At 42.2% G+C, this 23,991-nt stretch overlaps 1 protein-coding gene across 1 annotated transcript; it reads left to right on the forward strand.

Moving 5' to 3' along the window:
- The first annotated feature begins 429 nt into the window (after nt 1-429).
- On the forward strand, nt 430-23,054 carry syt9b (synaptotagmin IXb). The gene is made up of 7 exons (XM_010883527.3): nt 430-898; nt 9,316-9,679; nt 9,772-10,312; nt 19,074-19,194; nt 19,850-20,021; nt 20,564-20,693; nt 22,436-23,054. The coding sequence occupies exons 1-7, from the start codon at nt 751-753 to the stop codon at nt 22,508-22,510; spliced, it is 1,551 nt and encodes a 516-aa protein (XP_010881829.1). The 5' UTR covers nt 430-750; the 3' UTR covers nt 22,511-23,054.
- Nucleotides 23,055-23,991: the final 937 nt, after the last annotated feature.

Below are 23,991 nucleotides of genomic sequence, written 5' to 3' on the forward strand. Positions count from 1 at the left end.
AATGTGAGGTAGAGAAAACCTAAAAGATTTTCTACTTAACTCCGTCGATATTGCAGGTATCTCTAAAGTTAACGATCCCAGAGACGGTGTTTGATAGTTTGTGCTTCTGTACGTCAGCAGAGAAGTAGTGTTTGGTAGTAATTTATACCGGAGTGCTTTAAAAACAAAAACAGTGAAATGAAATAATGCATAGATTTACGAGACTTCACACTGGTTATCTACGATTGAGCATTGAATAATAACAAACGTAGAAAGCTCGATAATGCCTGTAGTTTTGTGGCTTGTTGAAATCCTGACTCTTCCACAATTTAAAGGACGCTCTGTAATGCGTGAACAATAGTGGGGGTGGTTAGGCAGACCGGAGATTCCTGTGAATGTGCATTGACAAATACTCGAGCGCCGCCGCTGTCGCCCCCTTTCATTCAAGACCTTGACAAGCGCAGCTCAGAAATTCAGCACCACAGATAGTAGACAGTGTATATCGGACACAGCTAATTGCAAATTTAATTGTAATATTTTAAACATCTTCAGTATATTTCTTCCCTTTTTAGTATAACCAAAGTAATCCCTCAGAAGAAAACTTCGCTGGATAAAGGTTTTCTCCATTTTCGCGTTGCTTCATTCTGATTTAAAGTGCTCTTTGGGAGTATGACTGGATGCGCCAGGCAACGAGATCGGATCGTAGATAGGCGTTAGGAGTGGTGTGGAGCTGCTGGAGAGCCCCTCCATTCAGAAGGATGCTGGTGGGAAATGCCTGGAGACAGAGAGGACGAGATTTGTCGAAATGCTCTGGAACTGCTCTCGGATCTCTGTTCTAGGGGCGAAGTGCAAAATGACAACTGTGTTAATTTCATATACTATTTTCGAGATCTTGCCCGTCCGAGATACTCAGACTCAGGTATGTTATGGAATGCTGGAACTAATATAAAGATAATGACAAACATATACATTTTCGTTTGTATGGTTAGATTTTAAACTGAAACTTAGATTTCAAAATGTACGAATATGTAAGCTATTGGCTACATTATTAATAATAGGGTAACTATTGCAACGGTTTGTTTTTTGAAAGCATTTGTAAAAATACTTTTGTCGTAATTTAGAAGCTTTAGGAACTTGTTGAGTATGGTCTCAATAGCACTGAATAGTGAATTTCGATTCAAAAAACATACTTGAGTCTGCACGTGTTCACCAATTTGTCTGAAGTAGCACAATATAATGTATCTTTGTGTGTGTGTGTGTGTGTGTGCGTGTGCATATGTGTTTTATAGACTGTAGAAAATAGGTGCCCCACCCATTCACTATAGCCTAAAGGAACAATGCTTTGAAGATATCAGATTGCATGGGGGGGAAAAAATGCTCACTAGCTGCCATAACCTTCCAGTAGCAGAAGCACCCTACATCATTTGAAATTTTGTATTAAAAATATTTATATGATTTGTTAATTTATTATTTATTAAAATACATTGACCAAACTACATTTGAGTGAAAAATATAGTTTTGTCAAAACTACACTATTATCCAGTCACAAACCAACGTGCTGTGAGACCTTTTGTTACAGTAAGTTCAATAATAGCTGCTGGGCTTGACATATGCATTTAAACATGTTACAAATGCCATTAAACATGCATGATCCTACGGAAGTTCTGCTAACAGATCTCTTCCCGAAAGGCTCTATGACCCATTTACTGCATGCTGCTCCACATAAGCAAGGTAGAAGCCTAATGATAACACCCACTCAGGAAATGGTGGTAACTAGTTTTGACCCACCCATGTCTGAATAATATAGGACAATTATGACATTTGATGCTCTGGTTATGGTAAGGCCCACTTGAGTAAAATCTCCTCAGGTCTGGACAATCATAAATGGGAGTCTGTGGAAACCAAGTGGCATCTATCTACATAAACTGTTGAAATACTTACAGGCTACGGCATGTCTTAAAAACATATGCATAGAAACTGCAAGTGACAGTTTAGATATTCTCTGAGTATGTAATCAACGATTCGTAGCATGCTAGCTGGAATCCATTATGGCAAAAGACAGGAAGAGTCTCTTTCGAGGGATGAAGGACATTTTTTTGTCAGTGTTCCTCACACTTTTTTTGTGTTTCTGAACGAGGCCTCTTAACCACTGGCCCTGGGTCCAGTGCAGCTGTATCCCGTGATGATAGCATTGTCTGGATCCGGTAGCTTTTCAGTGGATCCAGTAGTCTGCAGCACAGAACGTCTAGGGGGATAGCCATAAATCTGTTGTATGGGTCCATCAGGGATGCCTGGGTTTTACCCGAGTGTCTCAATCCCTGTTTAAAAAGGACACTTCCCCTTTCCGATGGTGCCTTCATGACACAGTGTTGTCAGCGTGGCTGCTGTGGGTTTATTGAACCATGTCAGTGAATGTTTCTCTGGAGGGACTAGACAGGGTTTTAATGAAAGGCTAGAGTTTGGTCTTGCCCTCTCTATGGATGAGTAGTAAACCAATACAAACACAATGGGCCTGCAAGCCTGTATGCTGTCAAAGCCTTCTGTAACAAGACCCCAGTGGTGGCATGATCCCCCGAGGGCAATTTATTGGCTGAATATTTTGCCTTAAGTTAAACTAGATCTGAAACTGTCTGTGTTGTGGATGTGCACGTGGTGTGGATGTGCACGTGGTGTGGATGTGGCGATCACGGCTCCTATGATCAAACAGTACGGAACTATGGCGATTTCAAACAGTTCTGAAATCCCTGCCTTCAACAGAATGAGGCACATCTCCCGATCTGAGGTCCCCGGTACCAGACAGTTTAGAGGGTTAGCCCCTGGTAGGCCTGGAGGCAGCAGCCTAGTGTGAGAGAAAACACGTGCAGGTCAAACCAGAGGGCTCCTTGAGAGAGGAAAACATTTTCATATCATTCCACTCAAGCTGGTAGAATTATTCAAACTGCCATCCAAACTGTGGTGTCGTCCCCTGGTTAATGGAGTTCATCCCTTTGTTTGTCTTCCAACTCTTTACCGCTAATGCTGCCATTCTTTTTGTTGACATTGGTGTCAGTACATTGTTGTCATGTACATTGCCTCAAAAGAGTTCACAAAAACCAGCCCCTGGTTCTGTAATGTTAGGCAGCTTGATGAACAGATACACCCCCAGGACAAGACCCTAGTGTATCATAGGGGCATGGCCTAATCTCCTTAACGCTGAGTGTCAACAAAGACAATCATCCATCCCCGCGTTATAGTCTCCAGCACGGCTTAGGCATTTGGCACTGCTACTCGCAGAGCCACGGGCTTGGTGTCGGTTGTGGTCCCACATGATCATTCACAGCACAGTGGTACTCCTGTCTCTATTGCTATTCTGTGACATCATTGAACACTTTGTACTGATTGTCTAGAAATGTCATCCTTGGGTGATGCATAATATCTGGATAACACACTACTAATTCAATTGCATGAGTCTGTTTATTTGGTTACCGAGGCAACTACTGTAGCTATCTAGTAAACCTTCTAACTACTTTAGTGGTTGTTGGCATTCTGCCAACGCATCATGCCAACTCACCAAACACAATTTGATTATCCCTTGCCTACAGTATGTTATTTCTGTGATTATCCAACATTATTTCTGTGATTATCTAAAGCAGGACTGCCCAATCCTGTTCCTGTTCCATCTCCTGTTCCATCTACTGTCCTGTAGGTTTTCTCTTCCACCTCATTTGTGACTAACCCGGTTAAGCATCCAGCTAATTATTAGAATCAGGTGTGCTAAATTAGAGTTGAAGAGAACCTACAGGACAGTAGATCTCCAGGAACAGGGTTGGGAAGCCCTGCCCTGAGTGACTTCAGCTGGTGTTTTCCTCTGCTGCTGTCTTTTGCGGATTTTCCATGGACCTTTCAATTTCTTTATTAATCTTTTATGAAAATCTTCTGGATTGATTCAGAGAATCTGAAGCTGTTTTGGAGCTGATATGACCCCTTCATAGTTTAGGCAATCCCAGTAACCAAATGGCACACACCTGAAAAAATATTCCCTCCAATGTCGTTGCTCCCACTAAAGTAAATTGGATCTGTGTTCAAACTGGCTAAAATAAGGAGGATTATTATGTTTTATTTCCAGACGCCTTGTTAGAATACAATGCGTCTGGGACTCTGTCAAGTACCAGGAGATTTTAGACCAAAGTCTTTCTACCTCCAGTATTCCTCCAGATCCATACAAACATGTATCCAGTGCCCCTTCTCGTCCCTTGACCTAAACCCAGTAAAATCCTGTGAGGTTAGCTGAAGAATCCATAAGGGAAGTGTGACTAAACGCAGATGTTTTCCATCTGAATTCACTACCCTAGATTTAAACCAGGTTCTGAAAAAACACAGGCAACAAAGGTTTTTGGAATTTAGGTTTGAGTGCAAGCAAGCAAGTTTATTTATGTAGCACAGTTCAAACATAGAAGCAATTCAGTGTGCTTTACAATGAAAAGAAAAATATAAATATGCAATAGAATAAAAAAAAAACTGTCAGATTGTTACAATTCTCTAACCACCCTCCAGGGGGACTTTCCAACCCTAACTCCAGAGCTAGGATGAACGCTTCGTGAGATAATGTCTGCATGTCAATGTCTTACCCGCCCGTCTCCAGGGGGACATGTATGCCATGTCTGTACATGCATTTAATATTCATCCTCATTGAATTACAGTTCCCAGAACGGTTTACTGAACCACCCCTGTATCTCAATATTCGCGCTCCAGCTCTTGGATAAACTCTTCGGTTCTTTTGTGAGATAACACCCTACATCCATGTCTAAACAGCAGCACAAGAACTTGAATTATCCGTCATCAGCAGATTGTTACATTTACACAGAGGTTATTCCACTGAGAGCACCAGAACTTCCATTACAGAGAAAACGATTGGTAAAACATAGAAAAATAGAAATACAATAACAACTAAATAAAAACATAGAATGAGAAAATAGAAATAGAATGAGAAATGTGTGGAAGAAGATGAAAGGTCAGAGACCGATTACCATTCAGCTCCCCCAATTTCAGATTCCATATGCTCTAAAATATTAATCCTCTTGGACTTTTTCCACATTTTATCGTGTTACAATACAATGGAAATCAAATAGATTTAATTTGGGGTTTTGGCCTCTGATCAACACAAAAAAATCTTAATTTCATGAAACTGTTCCCCCCTTGCTATGCCGTCCCTGAATGAGCTATGGTGTAACCAGTTATCTTTAAAGTCATATCATAACTTAGATGGAGTCCACCTGTGTGCATTCCAGGTGTTTCACATGAGTTCAGGTTAAATACACCTGTCTCTGGAAGGTCTCACAGTTGCAAAGTACAATTCCTAACAATATCTACATCATGAAGACAAAGGATAAAGCACCGTTGAGGGGTAGTACAGTATATAACATCATTTCCAAGGCCCTGAATATACTCTGGAACACAGTATAAAGTCCATTATTAAGAAATGGAGAGAATATTGCACCACTGTAAATCTGCGTAGAGCAGGTCGTCCACCAAAACTGAGTCTCGGGGCGAGAATGACACTAGTCAGAGAAGCCACCAAGAGGACTATGGCAAATCTAAAGGAGTTACAGTTTTCCACAGCTGAGCTGGGAGGCTGTGCATAGTGAAACAGAAACCTGGATGCTTCACAAAAATGGCCTTTAAAGGATAGTGGGGGGAAAACGAAAACAACTCATATTAAATCTCAGCTAGAGTTTGCCAGAAGGCATGTGGGAGACTCTGGGACAAAGTGGAAAAATAATCTATGTTCTGATGAGACCAAAATAGATTTGGGCCTCAACTCTAACACTGTGTTTGCTGCAAGCCTTATACCTCATATCATCCTGAGAACTCGACCCCCACCATGAAGCATGGTGTGGGCAGCATCATGCTACGAGGATGCTTCTCTGCGTCAAGGCCTGGAATGCTTGAGAAGATGGAGGACAAAACGGATGAAGGAAAGTGCAGACAAATCCTGGAAGATTTGTGCAAAATGTGAATGTTCTGGAGGGGCCCTGGCAAAGCCTGTGCCTCGATCCAATTGAGAATATGTGGAAAGAAATGAGAAATTGCTGTTCACCAAAGGTCCCCATCCAACTTGAAGGAGCTTGAGCAATTTTGCAGAGACAAGTTGACAAAAGTTGCTGTGTCCAGATGTTCAAAACTGTCAAAGACCTATCCAAATAGACTCATGGGGCTGTAATTGTTGCCAAAGGAGCCTCTACTATATATTGACTAAAGGGGACGAATGCACCTTTAGCTCGTCATACATTATGCATACTTAGGATAATGCTTATGTTCATGGCTGACAGTAAGAGAACCATTTTGATTGAATAAAGCTGACGATGGTGTGTTAGCCACATATATGACTGGGTTGTCAAACAAAACACATCTTCATACTGAAGGGAGGCTAACGAGGAGCATGATGTTAACTCTTCACATCCTATACATGGTTTTGGTGCATGAAAGTGCACAAAGCATTAAGCTGAGATTATATGATGGCTCGTAGAATCTCCAGTGTTCTTTTCACTGAATTTAAAATGTAATTCACTTAAGGTCCATGTCGTTATTGCACTGTTTCGTTGCACTGTGCTCTTATTGTTCCTTAATAAGAGCTTTGAGACAAATTACCTCTTGCAGTTTGCAGTTGTGTATATTATTAATATTAATATTATTATAACATTATTTTTCCCATAACCAATTTTTTATCCTTAAGTGGTTGTGTTTTACTTTAGTTGGGATATCACTTGGGAGATATATTTTCAAGTGTATGGTCATAATCTCTGGAGGCTGTCTTAAAATCCATCTTTCAACTCCGATTGTTTTGCTCTCTTTTTGATCATCGGACAACCTTGGCTAACAGCACCTCGTTTGTTAGTTTTCATGCAAATGTCTGATTAAAGAGGGGAGTTAAGCACTGTCACCACTAGTCCCTATGAAATTAAGTTGAGTAGTTTTCTTTACTTCAAAAGTGAGGAAACATATAGAGATATAAACACTTTCCAGACAGAGCAGTTACATTTCACATTAACGCTGTTTGAAAATAAATACTCTATGGCTAAGAGTACGTGGAAACCCAACCACATACCTACAATTATATGGGCTTGTTGGACATCCCTTGTGTTTCTATAACTAAGTTATTTTCCAACACTTTGTTTGACAGGCATTCGTATGGATGTTCATGGGCTGCGGCTTCTTTTTTAAAAGGTGTTTACATACATTGATGTCATTGTCTGTTTGAACAGGCTTATTTTGCTTGCACTGTGGAATTTCAGAGATAGAGGTCCAATTAATTTATATGGTCCCTATCAAGGCCACTGCACATTGTCACACCATAATTTGTCCTCTAATTCACAATATGAGCAAACACAACCACGGCAAAGCTGTTTAATTTGTGCACTTTGTCACCTACAAAACACCAGGAATATATATGGGCCTGTTCGTATTGCAATATCCAATAATATATAACAATGCAAATATAATTTCAAACAATTTGAACGCACTGTTTCAGCACAAACAAATTAAATAGAAGTGGATTTAATGTACAGTACATTGCACCTTGAAACATCATCCATTCATTTGTGTTGAACAAATGTACCCTCCAATCCCAGTTCATTGTGTTTTTAAATAGTGTCATTTTTGTTGAGCAAATGTGTCATTTTACTGAAGCTGTTTGCCTTACAAATGTGCCTTGAATCTGGTTCCATGTGGATGCAGGGTGAATTGCAGCAACAACAGTTTATATTTAAACCAACTTTCCCCTCACAGTGCACTTGCTAAATTGACTCTCACTGTTGGTCGACTGGCTTACAAAACTGTAAAAGCTATGTCGAATACGGAAATGCGATTTAGATGTCAAAGTGATTCCCTACTGTGCTTGTTTTCTCACCTGAACCGAAATTGAGTGAACTGTGTAGAATTTTAGCAACCAGGAACTGACTAATGGATTTCACTTGCTCTTGCCTGCCATTGTTTGTTTGAATAGAGAAGATCACAGTGACACTGATGGAGGCTGTAGACTTTTCATATGACAGCAGAACCCGTTGCTTTGCTGCATGGTTTCTGGGTGGTTGATTAATACAATATTTATAATTAAAGTGATTAAGTCAGTCACTAATTAACAGTGTTGTTTTGAGAAAGTTTCATCTTTAGCCCTGTCTGTGACCTGTTGTTATTTTACTGGGCTTGAGATTTAATTAGAGGCAATGGTATTTACCGCTCATTATGTTGATTGCAACCTGTCAGTTTTGGGACAGGAAGAATAGTTGTCACAGGGGGAAAGGAGTTTGAATGGACAACATATGGGCACTCATGTCCATCTCATACTTTTAATGATCATGTGCAAGAAAATCCAGCTTGTTAAACTCCCCGTGGAGCCTTTGATTTCTTCTTGTTTTTCTTTCCAGAACAGACAAATTGGGATTCACCAATGATTGTCAATAGAGCAATATATTGTATAACCAGAATGCTCAGTAACTGTGTTACCACTCATATTCAATCACACAATGTCTGGGCATGCCATCTATTTCTGTGGCTTAATGCAGAAGCCCCAGCTGGTCTCCTGCAGTATCTGGGCCAGCCCAACAAGCCAATGGATCCAAAGGAATCATTGGGCAAAGCCCAAACAGGACATAATGGCTTGAGTAGATGTTTTTAAGACATCTGGGTTGGAAAAGTCTGGACTTCCTTCTTATTCACCTCCCAATTCCGGGAATCCTCCAATCGTGGTTTGTGGGTTCCTGGAATGTTGCAACACTAGGTTGGTGGAATAACACAGTTCCCCCCTGCTCTAGATAACGACAGAAAAGTAAGGTTGAAAGAGGACAGCTCCAGAAACTCTTGGTGGATGATGGGAAACTATGTGCTACTGTAGTGGCGTGACACTAATAGGTGCATAACCACTGTAGACCACAAGCCCTCTCAGTCTGTACGGCCTGATTCCCAGTGATTGGGGAGGGGGGAGGAAACGTTGTCACAGGGTGCACTCATTCATCAGATAGTGGGATGCTCTTACTGAGAAACTGAACATATTCTGGAGGAAAACGACAGACTGCCTTAAACACTAGCTACTTCCCTTGTACTGTCTGTAAGAAGCATTTCAGAGGGGAGCACTTACTAATGAGTTCATGTGGACTGAACAGTACCCTGTATCCCGGTACAACCTGTTTCTCTTCCTTTGCTAATAGATATCGCTAATGGATACAATTATAGGCATTGTCTTAAAAACCCAGAGTACACTGTCCGTCAAAATGTCCGTTGAATGTCAATAACAGACACGTGTTTTTTGTTCTGGTTTTTTTTGTCTCCTGACTCCCTCCCTCTCTCTCCCCGGCTGCCCAGATGTGTCGGTCAGCCTGCTGTCGCTGGTGGTGATGACATGCGGTTTGGCCCTTTTTGGGGTCTCCCTCTTCGTGTCATGGAAGCTGTGCTGGTTGCCGTGGCGAGACCGCGGCCTCCCCGACAGTCTGAAGGACGGCCAGGGGGACCAGCAGCCCGTTCTGACGGAGGTGGACGGGGTGGAGAATGAGTGCAGCGAGGACTGTGTCAAGGAGTCCTCAGGACCGTCGGTCCAGGAGTCAGCCATGAAGATCAGCCACACGTCCCCGGACATACCCCTGGAGGCCCAGTCCAAGGTCAAGGACAACCACATACGCCACATCACCCGCGTGCAGCGTCAGATCACCGAGCCCACCTCCTCTGTCCGGTCAGTCTCACGGCACGGGGAAACCCGCGAGGCGATTCCCCTAGCGGGTGGTGTCTTCACCTAATGATAACTGGTTTCTCCACCCTCCGCAGGCATAACTCCATCCGCCGCCAGCTGAACCTGTCCAACCCAGACTTCAACTTGAGCCAGTTCCAGAGGCAGGAGTCTGTGGCCACGCTGGGGCGGATCAAACCTGAGCTGTACAAGCAGCGCTCAGTGGACGCGGACGAGGGCCGGAGGGCACGCAGCTGTGGCCGGATACACTTTGTCCTCAAGTTCGACTGTGACCTGGAGCAGCTCATCGTCAAGATCCACAAGGCACAGGACTTACCGGCCAAGGACTTTACTGGGACCTCTGATCCTTATGTAAAGATCTACCTGCTCCCTGACCGCAAGACCAAGCACCAAACCAAGGTGCATCGCAAGACTCTAAACCCTGTGTTCGACGAGGTCTTCCTTTTCCCAGTGGCCTATGCTGAGCTGCCAATGCGCAAACTACACTTTAGCGTCTACGACTTTGACCGCTTCTCCCGTCATGACATCATTGGCCAGGTGGTGGTGGATAACTTTCTGGACCTACCGGACTTCCCCAGAGAGACTAAACTTTGTAGGGATATCCAATACGTTACCTCGGTGAGTTTACTTCTTAATTTCTCTCAAAGTGTAGGCAAAGCGCAGACAAAATAAACCATGATTTTTTTATGTTTTTAGGTGATTTAGTCATAGAAGCTTTACTGCTTGCTCTGTAATTTCATTCCAATAACTATTTTCTTATGTAAATTTTTGAGCATTCAAATCTCATTCAGAGATTTTGAGCATTCAGAACAATATTGATAATATACAGCAACATCGACATTCTGCTAATGAGCAAAAACATTTATGAAATAGTATACTATTTGGGCATATATAGTTCCTGAATTTAATCCAGGCTAATCACAGAGTAATGATTCAATTTGTAAACCGTGCCAACAGACGGAGAAATTAACCGTCATAAAAAGAAATGGTCAACATCTGCACGTGTTTTGCAGGATGTGCAGTGATACAAGTAAACAAGGTCTGTGATGAGCTCCATTTGTTTAGTTTGCTCATTTCATTCTATGAAATGGGTCATACTTTCTTACTCACTAACCGATGTCCCGGGCCAGTTATAAAGGTACGTTCAAACAATATTTGACTTGGACTGCCTGTCTAAACCCAGCATACCGGAACCAACCCTGTCCATCCCTCAGGGCTCTCAAAAACGACTGAAACAATCAAAATGTTAAAAGGCCATGTAACATCAAGACAAGGGATGATACCAGATTGCTGTCCCCTCAGAAACACCCCTAATGGCAAACATAAAAATATACTTAGATGGGTTAAATTATAAACAATCACACCAGGAAATACATGGGGTAGTGAGCTACATCTTTGTTCGCAGAAAATATGTTGACTTGACATGAGGGCATCAGTCTGGTGCTTTTCACATTATTCACATTTATCACAATAGAGAGGTTTTCCCTGTCCAAATGAAACTCACTGGACCCTGACTGACATGTCAGAAAGGCTGTGGAGTCTGAATTGGTAGTCAATGTATTGTCTAACAAGAAATCTACAGTCTCATTGGAGACTCATTGTTAAAATATGGCTTACTATGTAATTTACAGATTGTAGATTGTCTGCCATCTCAAGAGAGAACTGTAGTCTCAGTTATGTCTCAATTATACATATACAGTGCCAGTCTAAAGTTCAGATAAACTAAATCTACTACCTGTTTTGCTGGCTATGTTCATTAGTATTTTTATGAACATATACATTCACCCACATAGGGTTTAAGTTAATCAGAAGTGTTAATAGGCTTAAACAAAGAATCATTTTATACCTGGTACTTTGCGTCATTGAAAATGTTCTGAATAAGTTGTGAGCAATATTTATGTATTGTACGTGGTCCCACAGAATTAAATTAATGTGTGCATTTTTGGAACTATTACTGTAGTATTAGAGGAGTCATGAGTTAACTGACTAGGGTATCATGGGTAAGCTGACTATGGAGTCATTGGTAAGCTAAATGGGGAGTCATGGGTTTGCTGAGTATGGAGATATTGTTTAGCTGACTGGGGAGTCATGGGTGAGATGACTGGGGAGTCATAGGTGAGATGACTGGGGGAGTCATGGGTGAGCTGACAGGGGAGTCATGGGTGAGCTGACAGGGGAGTCATAGGTGAGATGACTGGGGGAGTCATGGGTGAGTGAGAGGATGTGACCTGGATCTTCCTCGAAGCACACACAAACACATGACCACACACAGCAACTCACATCCCCAGAACTGGGCCACCTCCCCTGGGAGCCAGAGCATGGGACATCACAAGTCAAACCACTAGTCCATGCATAAATCATACCTCAGGGCTAAGTATAGGTTTCAGAAATGCCATAACTACATACAATCTGTAAACTGGCATAACATCTGACATTAAAGTACTTACTCTCCATGAATACATTGTCGAATTGCATGAGTAAGGAGCTGAAGAATACTGGCTGAAAATGTAATCCAATGTCTATTTCTTAGATGATATTTAATTGCAAGTAATGTAACATGTTAGTGACACGTTTAAGCTTATTTTCACAGTATACACTTGAAGTGAATAACACAGATAATCTCGTCATCATGGCACCTGTCAGTGGGTGGGATATATTAGGCAGGAAGTACCCCAAGGCTCCTTGATGCACGTGGGGAGCGAAGGCTGGCCCATGTGGTCCAATCCAACAGATGAGCTTCTGTAGCTCAAATTGCTGAAAAGGTTACTGCTGGTACTGATAGAACGGTGTCAGGACACACAGCGCATCGCATTTTGTTGCCTATCGGGCTGTGTGGCCGCTCACCCGTCAGGGTGCCCATGCCGACCCCTGTCCCGAAAAGCGCCTACACTGGGCACGTGAGCATCAGAACTGGACCACGGAGCAATGGAAGAAGGTGGCTTGGTTTGATGAATCACGTTTCCTTTTTCATCACGTGGATGGCCGGGTGCGTGTGTGTCGCTTACCTGGAGAACACATGGAACCAGGATGCACTACGGGAAGGAGGCAAGCTGCTGGAGGTGGTGTGATGCTTTGGGCAATGTTCTATTGGGAAACCTTGGGTCCTGCCATTGATGTGGATGTTACTTTGAAACGTACCTCCTAACTGAGTATTTTTGCATACCATGTGCACCCTTTCATGACAATGGTATTCTCGGATGGAATTGGCCTCTTTCAGCAGGATAATGTGCCATGACACAAAGCCAAAATGGTTCAGGAATGGTTTGAGGAACATAACAACAAGTTCAAGGTGTTGACTTGGCCTCCAAATTCCAATTGAGCATCTGTGGGATGTGCTGGACAAACAAGTCCGATCCATGGAGGCCCCACCTTGCAACATACAGGACTTAAAGGATCTGCTGCTAACGTCCTGGTGCCAGATACCACAGCACACCTTCAGAGGTCTAGTGGAGTCCATGGCTCGACAGGTCAGGGCTGTTTTGGCGGCAAAAGGGGGACCTCCACAATATTAGTCAGGTGGTCATAATGTTATGGCTGATGGGAGTACACCTTCAACAGACAGTGTGATACAGAGATCCAGACAAGTGCCCTGGCTCAAAAACGTTTACTTAGTTCCTACAAGCTTTTAAGGCGGTCCCTAATCCACCTTTATGAGGGTTGTTAGACAATAGGCTAGGATCATCGGCAGCTTATCCTGTCAGAAAGATAAAGAACATAGATAAGAGGGACCCATTCCTGTGAAATACTCTCTTTAATTAAACCCAGCTTAAATAACCTATTGTAGAACTTAATAGAAGACAAATGGCCTCTTGTCAGTCTGTTATAACAAAGATTTTAAAGAACATTATAATCTGTGTCCCTGCAACCCTAGTCAATAGCATTGATGTGAGTCAAAGTGGGACATAAGTAGGACTTGGTTAATGTTAAGAGTGTGTTAAATGATCTAGTATAATAGACCTTCTATACAGATCCACAATCACTGAAGCAGAAAGTCTTATAGCAGGTGTAGGTAACAGGAGTGAATCTATTCCCAAATATTCCCAAAAATAAGAGACATTTTGTGATTGTTTGTCGATGTAATAAAGATATGACATTATTGTTATCTTCAAAAAATGAATCTATTTAGTTGTGGTCCATTTGGGGTCTATTTATGTAGTTTTTACTGTCTCCTTGACCATTGACGCCGTCAAAATCGGCCTGCGGCTCAACCTTGTTCCCTCTCCTATTGCTAGGGCCTTTTGAACTGCATGACTTAAACAGACATTAGAAACCTGAGGCATTTAACGGAGAACTGGTTTACAACAACAAGAATCAACATCAAGTACAGTGGCTCTCAAAAGTATTCACCCGCCTTGGACTTTTCCATATCTTATTGTGTTACAACATGGATGGAAATATGTTTTTGTTTTTTTTCCCGCTGATCACCAAATGAAGTCCATAATTTCAAAGTCCAAAATTAAATCTACAAATAAAAAAATTGAAAATGTATTACAAATACTGACAAATAATTGATTGAATAAGTATTAAATCTATGTATTTCATGTTGTAAAATTATATAATCTGGCGAAGTCCAATGGGGTGAAAACCTTTGAGAGCAACTGTATATATTTCATATTTATATGCAGCTCTGGAAAAAATTAAGAGACCACTGCACCTTTTTCTTTCCTTTCCAAAATAGTTGAAAAGGAAAGTTTTGAATGAGGAACAGAAGCGTTCAATTTGCAGTGGTCTCTTAATTTTAACCCTTCTGTTCCTCACTCAGAACCTTTCTTTTTGACTTCTTTGGAAAGGAAAGATTTTTTTTCTCCAGAGTTGTATATTGATATATACTTATGGAATTGTTTTTAGATGGTCATGAGCAATTTCATTTCCATGACCTTTGTAGTTAGACAGTTTAAAAAAGTATTATTAATTACATTGAACTTGGCGTTTACTGCTATGTCCTATGAAAATGCATTGAAATTAGACACACTAGGGTATTAATGAGACAATTTAAAGCATTATTTAGGCTGATGCCAATGTTGCAACTTGACATTTTTGTTCGTATTTTAGGGTGATCTATAATTCATTGAGGAGTAAACATCCATAAAGGGCAATCCATTCATCCCAGTGTGAAAGAAAGAGAGAAGACAAAAATGTCAATCAGAAAACAACGTTTATGCTTCAATATGTTCTTCCTGTTTAAACCATTAATGTTCCTCCTCATTAATGGATTTATTAATGGGGAAGAATGCTGCTCTGCAGGCCTGTGATGGCCAAGGGATCTAAGATACAGACTAATTCATGCAGACTCATGTTCCCCCTTGAGTCTGGCATACCATCGATTCACAGCCTAATACATTTGCTCCAGGTTCAGGGTGCCAGTGCCTACTACAGACTGTGGTACTGTGGTCAGGCAGTTTTGGGTTTGTATGTGTGTGTGTGTGTCTGTGTGAGGTAGGAGTGTATGGGGTCTACTGTAGGTATGCATAAAAAATTGAGTTGTAATTATGCTAATAAAGCTGAATTAGAAATAGATAATGACTGCTGGTTCATGGCTGATCTACTCCCAGAAAAAAGAATACACTATTAGCCAACTACAGAGAAAATAGGTCTCTGACCTCTAAAGATCAGCACTTCCAACGTTTGATTACCATTCTACCAGAGTCTTGAGAATATGACTCAGAAGTTGACAACTAAATATCCTCAAATCCATGACTAATAAGCAGACAAATATGAGTATTTCCTTGCCGGGTAATACTGATTTGTTAGGCTAACTTGATTCCGTCAGGTGCTAGTATAACCCATTTAAAATGTTGAATCATAATTCTCCACAGTGGGTCTCAACGGCTGTCTTACTCTAATACACGTCGTTCTACGCACGACGGCTGTTACAAGGCCATTTCATCAGCCTTTGTCTCCTTCTGTTTCTCTTTACTCACATGGTAGCAACACACTGTCTGTCTATTAAGAGACCCTTTAAAGACGGGGGCAAGAGAAGGGGATCCCGGCGGGAAAGATGTAAGATGGATAATTACACGAGATGGACTGCCAGCATTCTCTCTCAGCCATACTGAGGGCCTTTAGAGCTCCAGTGTAATTTGATTGAACGAGCACAAGTGACCATAATTCCACCAGTGACTTGATTTAAGTTCTTCAAAGAATGGAGGTAACTGTTATTCTATAGTCTGCTGATGGAAGTGGGTAATTTCATTATTTAGCCTGAGAGGGATGGACTAATGGTTTCACCCCTAATCGCATGTATGTGTCATTCTCAGAGTGTTTTTGTAAGAGAGGCTGAAAGTATAAATATATGTGTGTGTGTATGGGTGTGAAATGTGCTCCTGTGGCACGGTTTGACCAGGTCGTTGTAGCCAGTATTGGCCAGATAATGACATAAGTTAGGCCCCAGTGTGGTGCCTGGCGTCCTCGTCAATAGCCTGGATGAATCAACTCCTTTGTTTGATTAAATTGGTAATGATTTTGGGCACAGGCCAGAGAGCCGTATAAGCACCCTAATGTTATTTTAATACCCCAGATTGCATTATATCTGTCATTAGAAGCAACCAGATAGAACACTTATTGGTACTTGAATGAATATGCCAAGTCCATATTTTCCACTGTTGCCATTATTATTAGCTGACCATTTTAAAAAGAATATCCTTCTCTGAAAAACACATAGCGAACAATGAATTGTACTGTGAAATGTTGTAGTGTATGCACAAAGAATACTTTAAACATCAGAATATGAACCTGACATCCCTTTCGGCTCAGGAAGTACACTTCATTACAACTTAAGTGATTGCCGTTATTGACAATGACACAACTGTTTAAGCTACAGTGGATATAAAAAGTCTACACACACCTTTTAAAATGCCTTGTTCTTGTGATGTGAAAGAATGAGACAAAGATAAAAATTCACAATAACCTGGTTGCATAAATGTGCACACCCTTAAACTAATATTTTGTTGAAGCACCTTTTGATTTTATTACAGCACTCAGTCTTTTTGGGTAGGAGTCTATTAGCATGGCATGTCTTGACGTGGCAATATTTGCCCACTCTTCTTTGCAAAAGGGCTCCAAATCTGGTCACATTAAAAGTGGAGAAAGTTCTGATATGATTCAACCTTGTCTCATTCTTTTACATCACAAGATCCAGGCATTTTAACAGGGGTGTGTAGACGTTTTATATCCACTGTATATGCAAGGTACCAATTATCCCGTCAGAAACAGTTCAAGCTAACAGAGGAGTGATCTTATGATACTTTGTTATGCATACAATATCAGCGCAAGTCCTTAGCAACCACGTCCATTGATCTGCCAGTTGTTAGGTGTTTTGAAGATATGCTTTGAAATGGAACATTAAAGTAATTAGCTAATAGTTGAGCCATTAATAGTAACATCATGAATTTTTCATTTACAGCTTATTAGAATGTTGGATAATGTCTACAACCACAGTTCCCTGGGGGAGGCAACAAAGTAGGACACTAATGGGTTAATAGAAACCCCATCCCCACAGGGATATGTTCGTTATGATAACTTTGTGTGACAAGCCTGAATTACTAGTTAACGGGTCGCTACTGGTTCAGGACACTCCAGAACAAAAGGGAAAACAGGAGAATTTGTTTCCGGTTATGTGTTGTTACCAGCCATCTGGAGTCAACCCAGCCCTAGAATGAGTGCGTCCATCGAACTGCACTGAATTTCCGAGGCAAAATTTAGTTTACAGACGTGAAAATTTACAACCTTGCACTGTGGTAAATAAGCGCAGTTCCCAAAAGTGTCCAGCTCTAGACCTAGAAAAGAAATGCCCTGACATGGCCAACACTCCGAGCCTTCTGCATCTTAAAGGTGCTCTGACCGGCACTCTGGTTGAGGAAACCATCTCAGAAACCCAGGATGCCCTATAGTGCTGGTACATTCACGCAGCTAATAAAACAACTTCCTTGGGAAGTGTACCTGTGTAATAACCAAATTCACTCCCCTTCTAAACAACACTTGCTGTTCGTACCATATTCTACTATGATGATCGGAAGACTGTACTGAGGTCAGATGTTTTCTGAACACATCGCCTGGCTCTGTTCAGTTTGCTGACTAACGATGTCATCCCAAACTTAATGGCCAAACGCTGAGGAAATGCATGGGGGAAGGATGCAGCATGTCAACGAAGCAGCACGTCAACATGCATTGAAGACGCAGTCTGGGACTTTAAACATCCCAAGGCTGGATGTGTTACACGTTGTTTTAGTTTGCATTATCTGCTATCATGCCTTGAGTTGGCCAAGTTTAAAAGGTAGTGGTTTTGATGACATGGGACAGGTATCGACACACACGTCACACTGTGCACAGTTTTTGGAAACCTGTTTTGGCGTCACATCACTTTTACAACCAAAATCTAATGCATCATTAAGCTCTGAAATGTAAGATTAACTTCAAAGCATTGAAGTCATGGTTTTGGGGCACGATTCATACAGAAATAAATGTTCCAATTTTATGGAGCTGATTGCATTTCAGTGTATTTAAATATTTTGACATCATTTACTTTATCAGTGAAGTAGTTCCCCCAAAATCCACTCCATAGAGAATAGAGTGTTATATAGGGGGTATTAAAGGCCAGTTGCCACCGTTGACAGCTCTCAGACCAGGCAGAAGGGTTTTCTTCTTCTTGGAAACTGTGTGTGTGTGTGAGAGAAGAGAGAAAGACCGGGACTGACCACTGACCAGGCAGGAGGTTACCAAGCTAGGCCCGGTAATGAGCGGTTCTCTGTGAAGAGCTGGACTGACCTTTCTTACTGATGCAGAATAAGGGCTCTTCCCACAGTGCCACAGGGCCTGCCGACAGGAACCTTCACACAGGGAGAATGATCTGCTATAACAGGCTCTGTACAGCCCCCCCCCCACCCCACCCTGCGCACACACACACACACAGGTCCACACACACAGGTCCACACACACAGGTCCACACACACACACACACGCAGGCCCACACACACTGAGTTTATTCTCCCTTATTCAGCACATTGTTAAGTTCTGTGTCAGTCCCAGCTCTTACAGTCCCTCAAACAGACACCTGCAGTTCTGTTTGAACAGGGTTGTCAAGGTTACATAAAGTGCGGTGCATGCCTCAGTTGAGGCGAGACTCACGGCCCTCCTGTGTTTGCCGTTAACTAACCTTGTGAGTGATGCTGTTGTCAAAGTAACGCATCACTCACACAGGCGCTCTATTTTCAGAGGTGATAATTGGAGAGCGGCTCCACATGTTAACTGAAACACGGTTCAGTGAGAACCAGCCCTAGTCTTTTCCATGGAAGAGAAAAGACTAGGGCTGTTCAGTGACATCGTGACACGTTCAGTAAAAAAACTATAAAAGATGTCAAGGGGTGTTTTCATTACTTCGCAGGACAATGTGGACTTGGGCGATCTCATGTTCTCCCTGTGTTACCTACCAACGGCTGGGAGGCTGACCATCACCATGATCAAGGCGAGGAACCTCAAAGCCATGGACATCACTGGAGCTTCGGGTAAGGGTCATTTATGTGGCGTCTGGGGGGGGTCAAATGTGTTGTGGAATATTTGTCTGAATTCATGGTGGACAGACAGAACTATAACCTCCTGTGATATATCAAAGTGAATTGTCGTTTCGGTCCCCCAGTCGTTTAATAACAGTCCATTGAGCAGAAGACATATTTATGTGTGTGTATGTGACAGAACAAGTGTGTGTGTGTGTATGTGACAGAACATATGTGTGTGTGTGACAGAACATATGTGTGTGTGTGACTGAACATGTGTGTGTGTGTGTGTGTGTGTGACAGAACATATGTGTGTGTGTGTTTGTGTGACAGAACATATGTGTGTGTGTGACTGAACATGTGTGTGTGTGTGTGTGTGACAGAACATATGTGTGTGTAGCACGGTCGTGTCAACCAAATGACACCCTATTCCCTACATAGTACCCTACTTTAACCAGAGCCCTATGGAGAGATGACACCCTATCCCCTACATAGTACCCTACTTTAACCAGAGCCCTATGGAGAGATGACACCCTATCCCCTACATAGTACCCTACTTTAACCAGAGCCCTATGGAGAGATGACACCCTATCCCCTACATAGCACCCTACTGTGGAGCAGAGGCCTATAAGGACACTTTCCAGCACTGTGTCCCGTCTCTCTCCAGATCCCTATGTGAAGGTGTCTTTAATGTGTGAGGGCCGGAGACTGAAGAAGAGGAAAACGTCCACCAAGCGAAACACACTGAATCCAATCTACAACGAAGCCATAGTGTTTGATGTTCCTCCAGAGAACATCGATCAGATCAGCCTCCTTATAGCAGTGATGGACTATGATCGGTAAATACATTCTGTTTTGTAAAGCTTCTTTCACTTAATTTGGTATCATTCTAATGGCATTTTGTGGTGTCTTTCTGCACATGGCTTAAATGGTGTCTTTAATACACACAAAAAAAGATTTCTCTATAGACACAGTATGGTACAGTAGTTCTATAGAAACGTATTGCTGATACTCCCTAAGTGTAACACGTTTTAGTTGGAAAACAGAAGGCATGATGCCCGCCCTGCTCGAGAGAGATGATGTGTTTAACAACCGAACATAGCACAGACCGTTTGACCCCTGATGCTGTTCAGAGGAAATATTTTAGTTGAAATAACCTGCCCGAAAACAAACAAAAATGATTTCAACAAGAACAGAGAATACACTGGGATAAACAAATCTACAGGACTGTCAGTCTGTAAAACCAAGTGGACCTTGATTTGGTTTGTTTTAATGTGTAGAGGGCCACAGGGTCAGTGGTCAAGTCAAAGACATAATTGTGAGTGCCTGTAATGTATGGCAATAAAAGGTTTTGATGTGATGGTGTTGCCCCCGGTCACAGTGTAGGTCACAATGAGGTCATTGGAGTATGTAGGGTGGGCAACGAAGCAGAGAGCCTGGGCCGAGACCACTGGAACGAAATGTTGTCCTACCCCCGGAAGCCCATCGCCCACTGGCATCCCCTGGTCGAGGTATGTGTGTCCATCCATCCATTCATTACCCGGACATCTGTCGGTCCATCCCTCCATTTTATTCGGTGTGACTCAACATGAAACGCAGACGGAAGAGGAAAGACTGTTAAAGTTTTATGTATGAAATCATGAGTAACCCGAGTGTAGGTAGACAGCCAGAACTGAGGAAACAGCGAGCCAAAGTTCCCTTCTCTTGGTTGGATAAAACACACTTTCGGAGAAGGATTACATAACGCAAATCTATAATGGAGTTGTTTTTGTGCCGTCATCAAAACCGTCCATTTTTGGTTGTGGGAAAAGAGAACACCAAGGTATTTAAAACAGTACTTTTCCATCCTCATTACCAGAGAGTGGAGACCAAAAATAGTTTAGATCAACATTTATCTTGATACAACATCTATTCATATTCATCTGAGAGGATCAAAGCTGAAAACTGAAGAGTAACCAGACCAGAAATTTTAAATGTAAAATATATTTTTGAGGTGTGTAAAAACATAAAATAAGATAACATCATTGGCCAAATAATGTTTTTCACTTCACATGCATTTTTCCCCCCATAATGGAATGTAGCACACAGTGATGTAACTGGGTTGTCATTCCCTATTATGGTAGCTGCATATCAGAAGCCCTGAATTGTGTTCAGTTCCCTCTAAAGTTTTTTGCTCCATTGTGGAACGGTTTGTAGTGAGTCCCTTCTGAAATCCAGTACATGTTTTTTAATATGTACAAATGTATGTATTGGACAAGTTTCAAACATTTTCCTTTAACATATTTTGAAAGATCATTGCTCATGTTTGGTGGTTGTAGCACTGTATGTCTTGAAGCAACACATTTAGTATTTCAAGGGCAGCAGCAATTATAGAATGGCTGACAGCTTTCCCGATCCATAACCCAACCCCTCCATGTTCTTTTGAATTGGTCGTTCAGCGCGCCGTCATTTGATTAATTACACATTTCCGTATGTTTTTGTGTGTAGCACCCTGTGGTGTTTGCTCTTGAAACTTAAAAGAAACAAAATTAACAAACTAAATGAACTGGTGTGGGACCTTCTGAAATGTTTCCTGGCAAAATGTTCTCCATTAGAAGTATTAGCCTGTGGTGCTCCTACTGAGCTGAAGAACACGAAGGGCTCAAACACACACGCGTCTTGGTGGCTTTTTCATGCGTTGGTGTTTTGTCATATTTGTGCACGACTCACTGACCCTGAAGACCACAGACAGTTCTCATCAATAATTCACATCCCAGGTTACTTGACCCAAGGTTGCAGTGCCTCTGCTATACCACGGTTCAAACTGGGCTCAGTCCTTACATCCGCCTCTCAGTTGTCTCTCCTCTCCTGACCTGCTTTTCAGCCGGTTAAATGCTAAGAAAGAGCAACGCTTTCTAGTTGCTGAGCAGGCTGCAATCTAAATTGGAAGTTCTCTGAAAGACGGACAATTCAGCGACAGCGTTTATTTTTGATAACCGTGTGGTGTGTTTCAGAGGCACAGTGTGGTAACAGCTGATTTGGGGACAGAAGCGCAACAAAGACCACAGGGGGCCACACAAAGCAAGGATTTTTATTTTTTATGAATACAATCTTCAGAGTGCATTATATTACTCCAGGCCTCACCAGGCTCCATCCGCCGAAAGTAGATTTCGCCTCTGAGTCGTCCCTCGTTGTGCCATTCAGCCATCTGACTTCCAATCACCTGCTCGTTCTGTTAATCCCTCTGAATGTCTCCCGTCTGTGTGTTCGTTAGTGGGTGTGCCAGGGGACTGCGGGTGGGAGCCAAGGCGGTTCCACCAACTCTCTGAAGACTCCTCCCACACCATGAGGAGACCCCAAAGGGCGGCGAAGGAGAGGAGAAGTAGAGAGCCTCCGCGTCGGGAGAGGAGTAAAGCACAGTATGCTAGTGATAATAGATATTACACCTGGTTTCCTACCACGCTGATTAAACTTTGTGCTGGACTAAAACGCACGGTCAATAAAGAACCTCCAGTTTGAAAGAGCTTTTGAGTCCAGGACCAGGGTGAAATCATGTCCAGGAAACCAGTCAAATGTGCTCTCTCCTCAGGGAACGTACACATATTCAGCTGCATGTCCAGTGGCCATTCATTAGTACTATTTGTTTAAAACAATATGGACATCTTAAAAGTGTTGCTGTTCAGTTGGGATGTAATTGTATAGTCTTGTTTATGTCTCGTTTTATCACACATTGTTACAATTAATTGATATTTCTTCATGGAGTACAGTGCATGGGGTTCTTTTTTGTGTAAATGGTTATTTCTTATGCTCTTTGGTTGATTACTTTGTGAGATATTAACATACTGTAAACACACAATGTACCATGAAACTAAGACTTAGTATGTAAATTGTTCATTCAGTTGTTATTAAATAAATATTTATATATATATATATATATATATATATATAGTATGTTCAGTTATCATACCTAATAGTGTACATGTTTTGATAAATATTTGACAACATTTTGCTGAGATTTCGCTGAAGCTTGAGAGGAATTCTCGACATCAGCTTACCACATCATTATGTCATAGCAATCTGACAATCGATGATACTATCAATGAGGTTTCACACAGCCATTGTTTGATGCATGCATCGTCTGAGCAGGGGAACAAAACCAATCTTTTTCCAACCTTTTCCTGAAGTGCAATTGTGCCAAATAAAAAACTAATGTTGTGTGTACCACATAAAGACAGGTCAGTTTTCCAGTGCCAAGTGTGAATTGCTGTGACAGGATATTGAACAAAATTACCACACAAGCCTTTCCTCAGTTCTATTCACCAGAAAGCCTCTTTCTTTACACCTGTGGTTGTAGTCATAAGTCCTTAACCGGCCACATACTGTGGCAAATACACGGCCTCTCCTGTATCAACACCATACCAACCCAAAGAGAACAACCTGACCCAGGGCAGGATAACAGGGTCATTGAACGCACCTCAGCTGCCACCCCTTGTTGAGGCACATCTGCCCCCAATCTGGCCTCATCAGAGGGAGAACAAAACAGCCAGAGAAAAGCAGCTCTGGGAAGCTCCAAGGCTGCCCGGCAGCAGCTCCACTCCCAGTGGGGTGTTGTCCAGCACTTGGGGAGGGGTGTGTCGCAAACACACCCCCTCCAGTGTTAGTGTCAGACCAATGTCCCAGGGAGAACCGCCTGGCCTTGGGCTTCAACATGTGGCCATTGAACACCGCTTAGCTGCCACCCTTCGACATTGCCCCTAATCAGGCCTCATCAGGGGGAGGATAAAAGGCCCCTGACAAGCAGCTCTGGGTAACAGTGGACGAAAAGAAGTG

This window comes from Esox lucius, chromosome 19, assembly GCF_011004845.1.
Source record: "Esox lucius isolate fEsoLuc1 chromosome 19, fEsoLuc1.pri, whole genome shotgun sequence".
In the NCBI taxonomy this organism is placed as follows: Eukaryota; Metazoa; Chordata; class Actinopteri; order Esociformes; family Esocidae; genus Esox; species Esox lucius.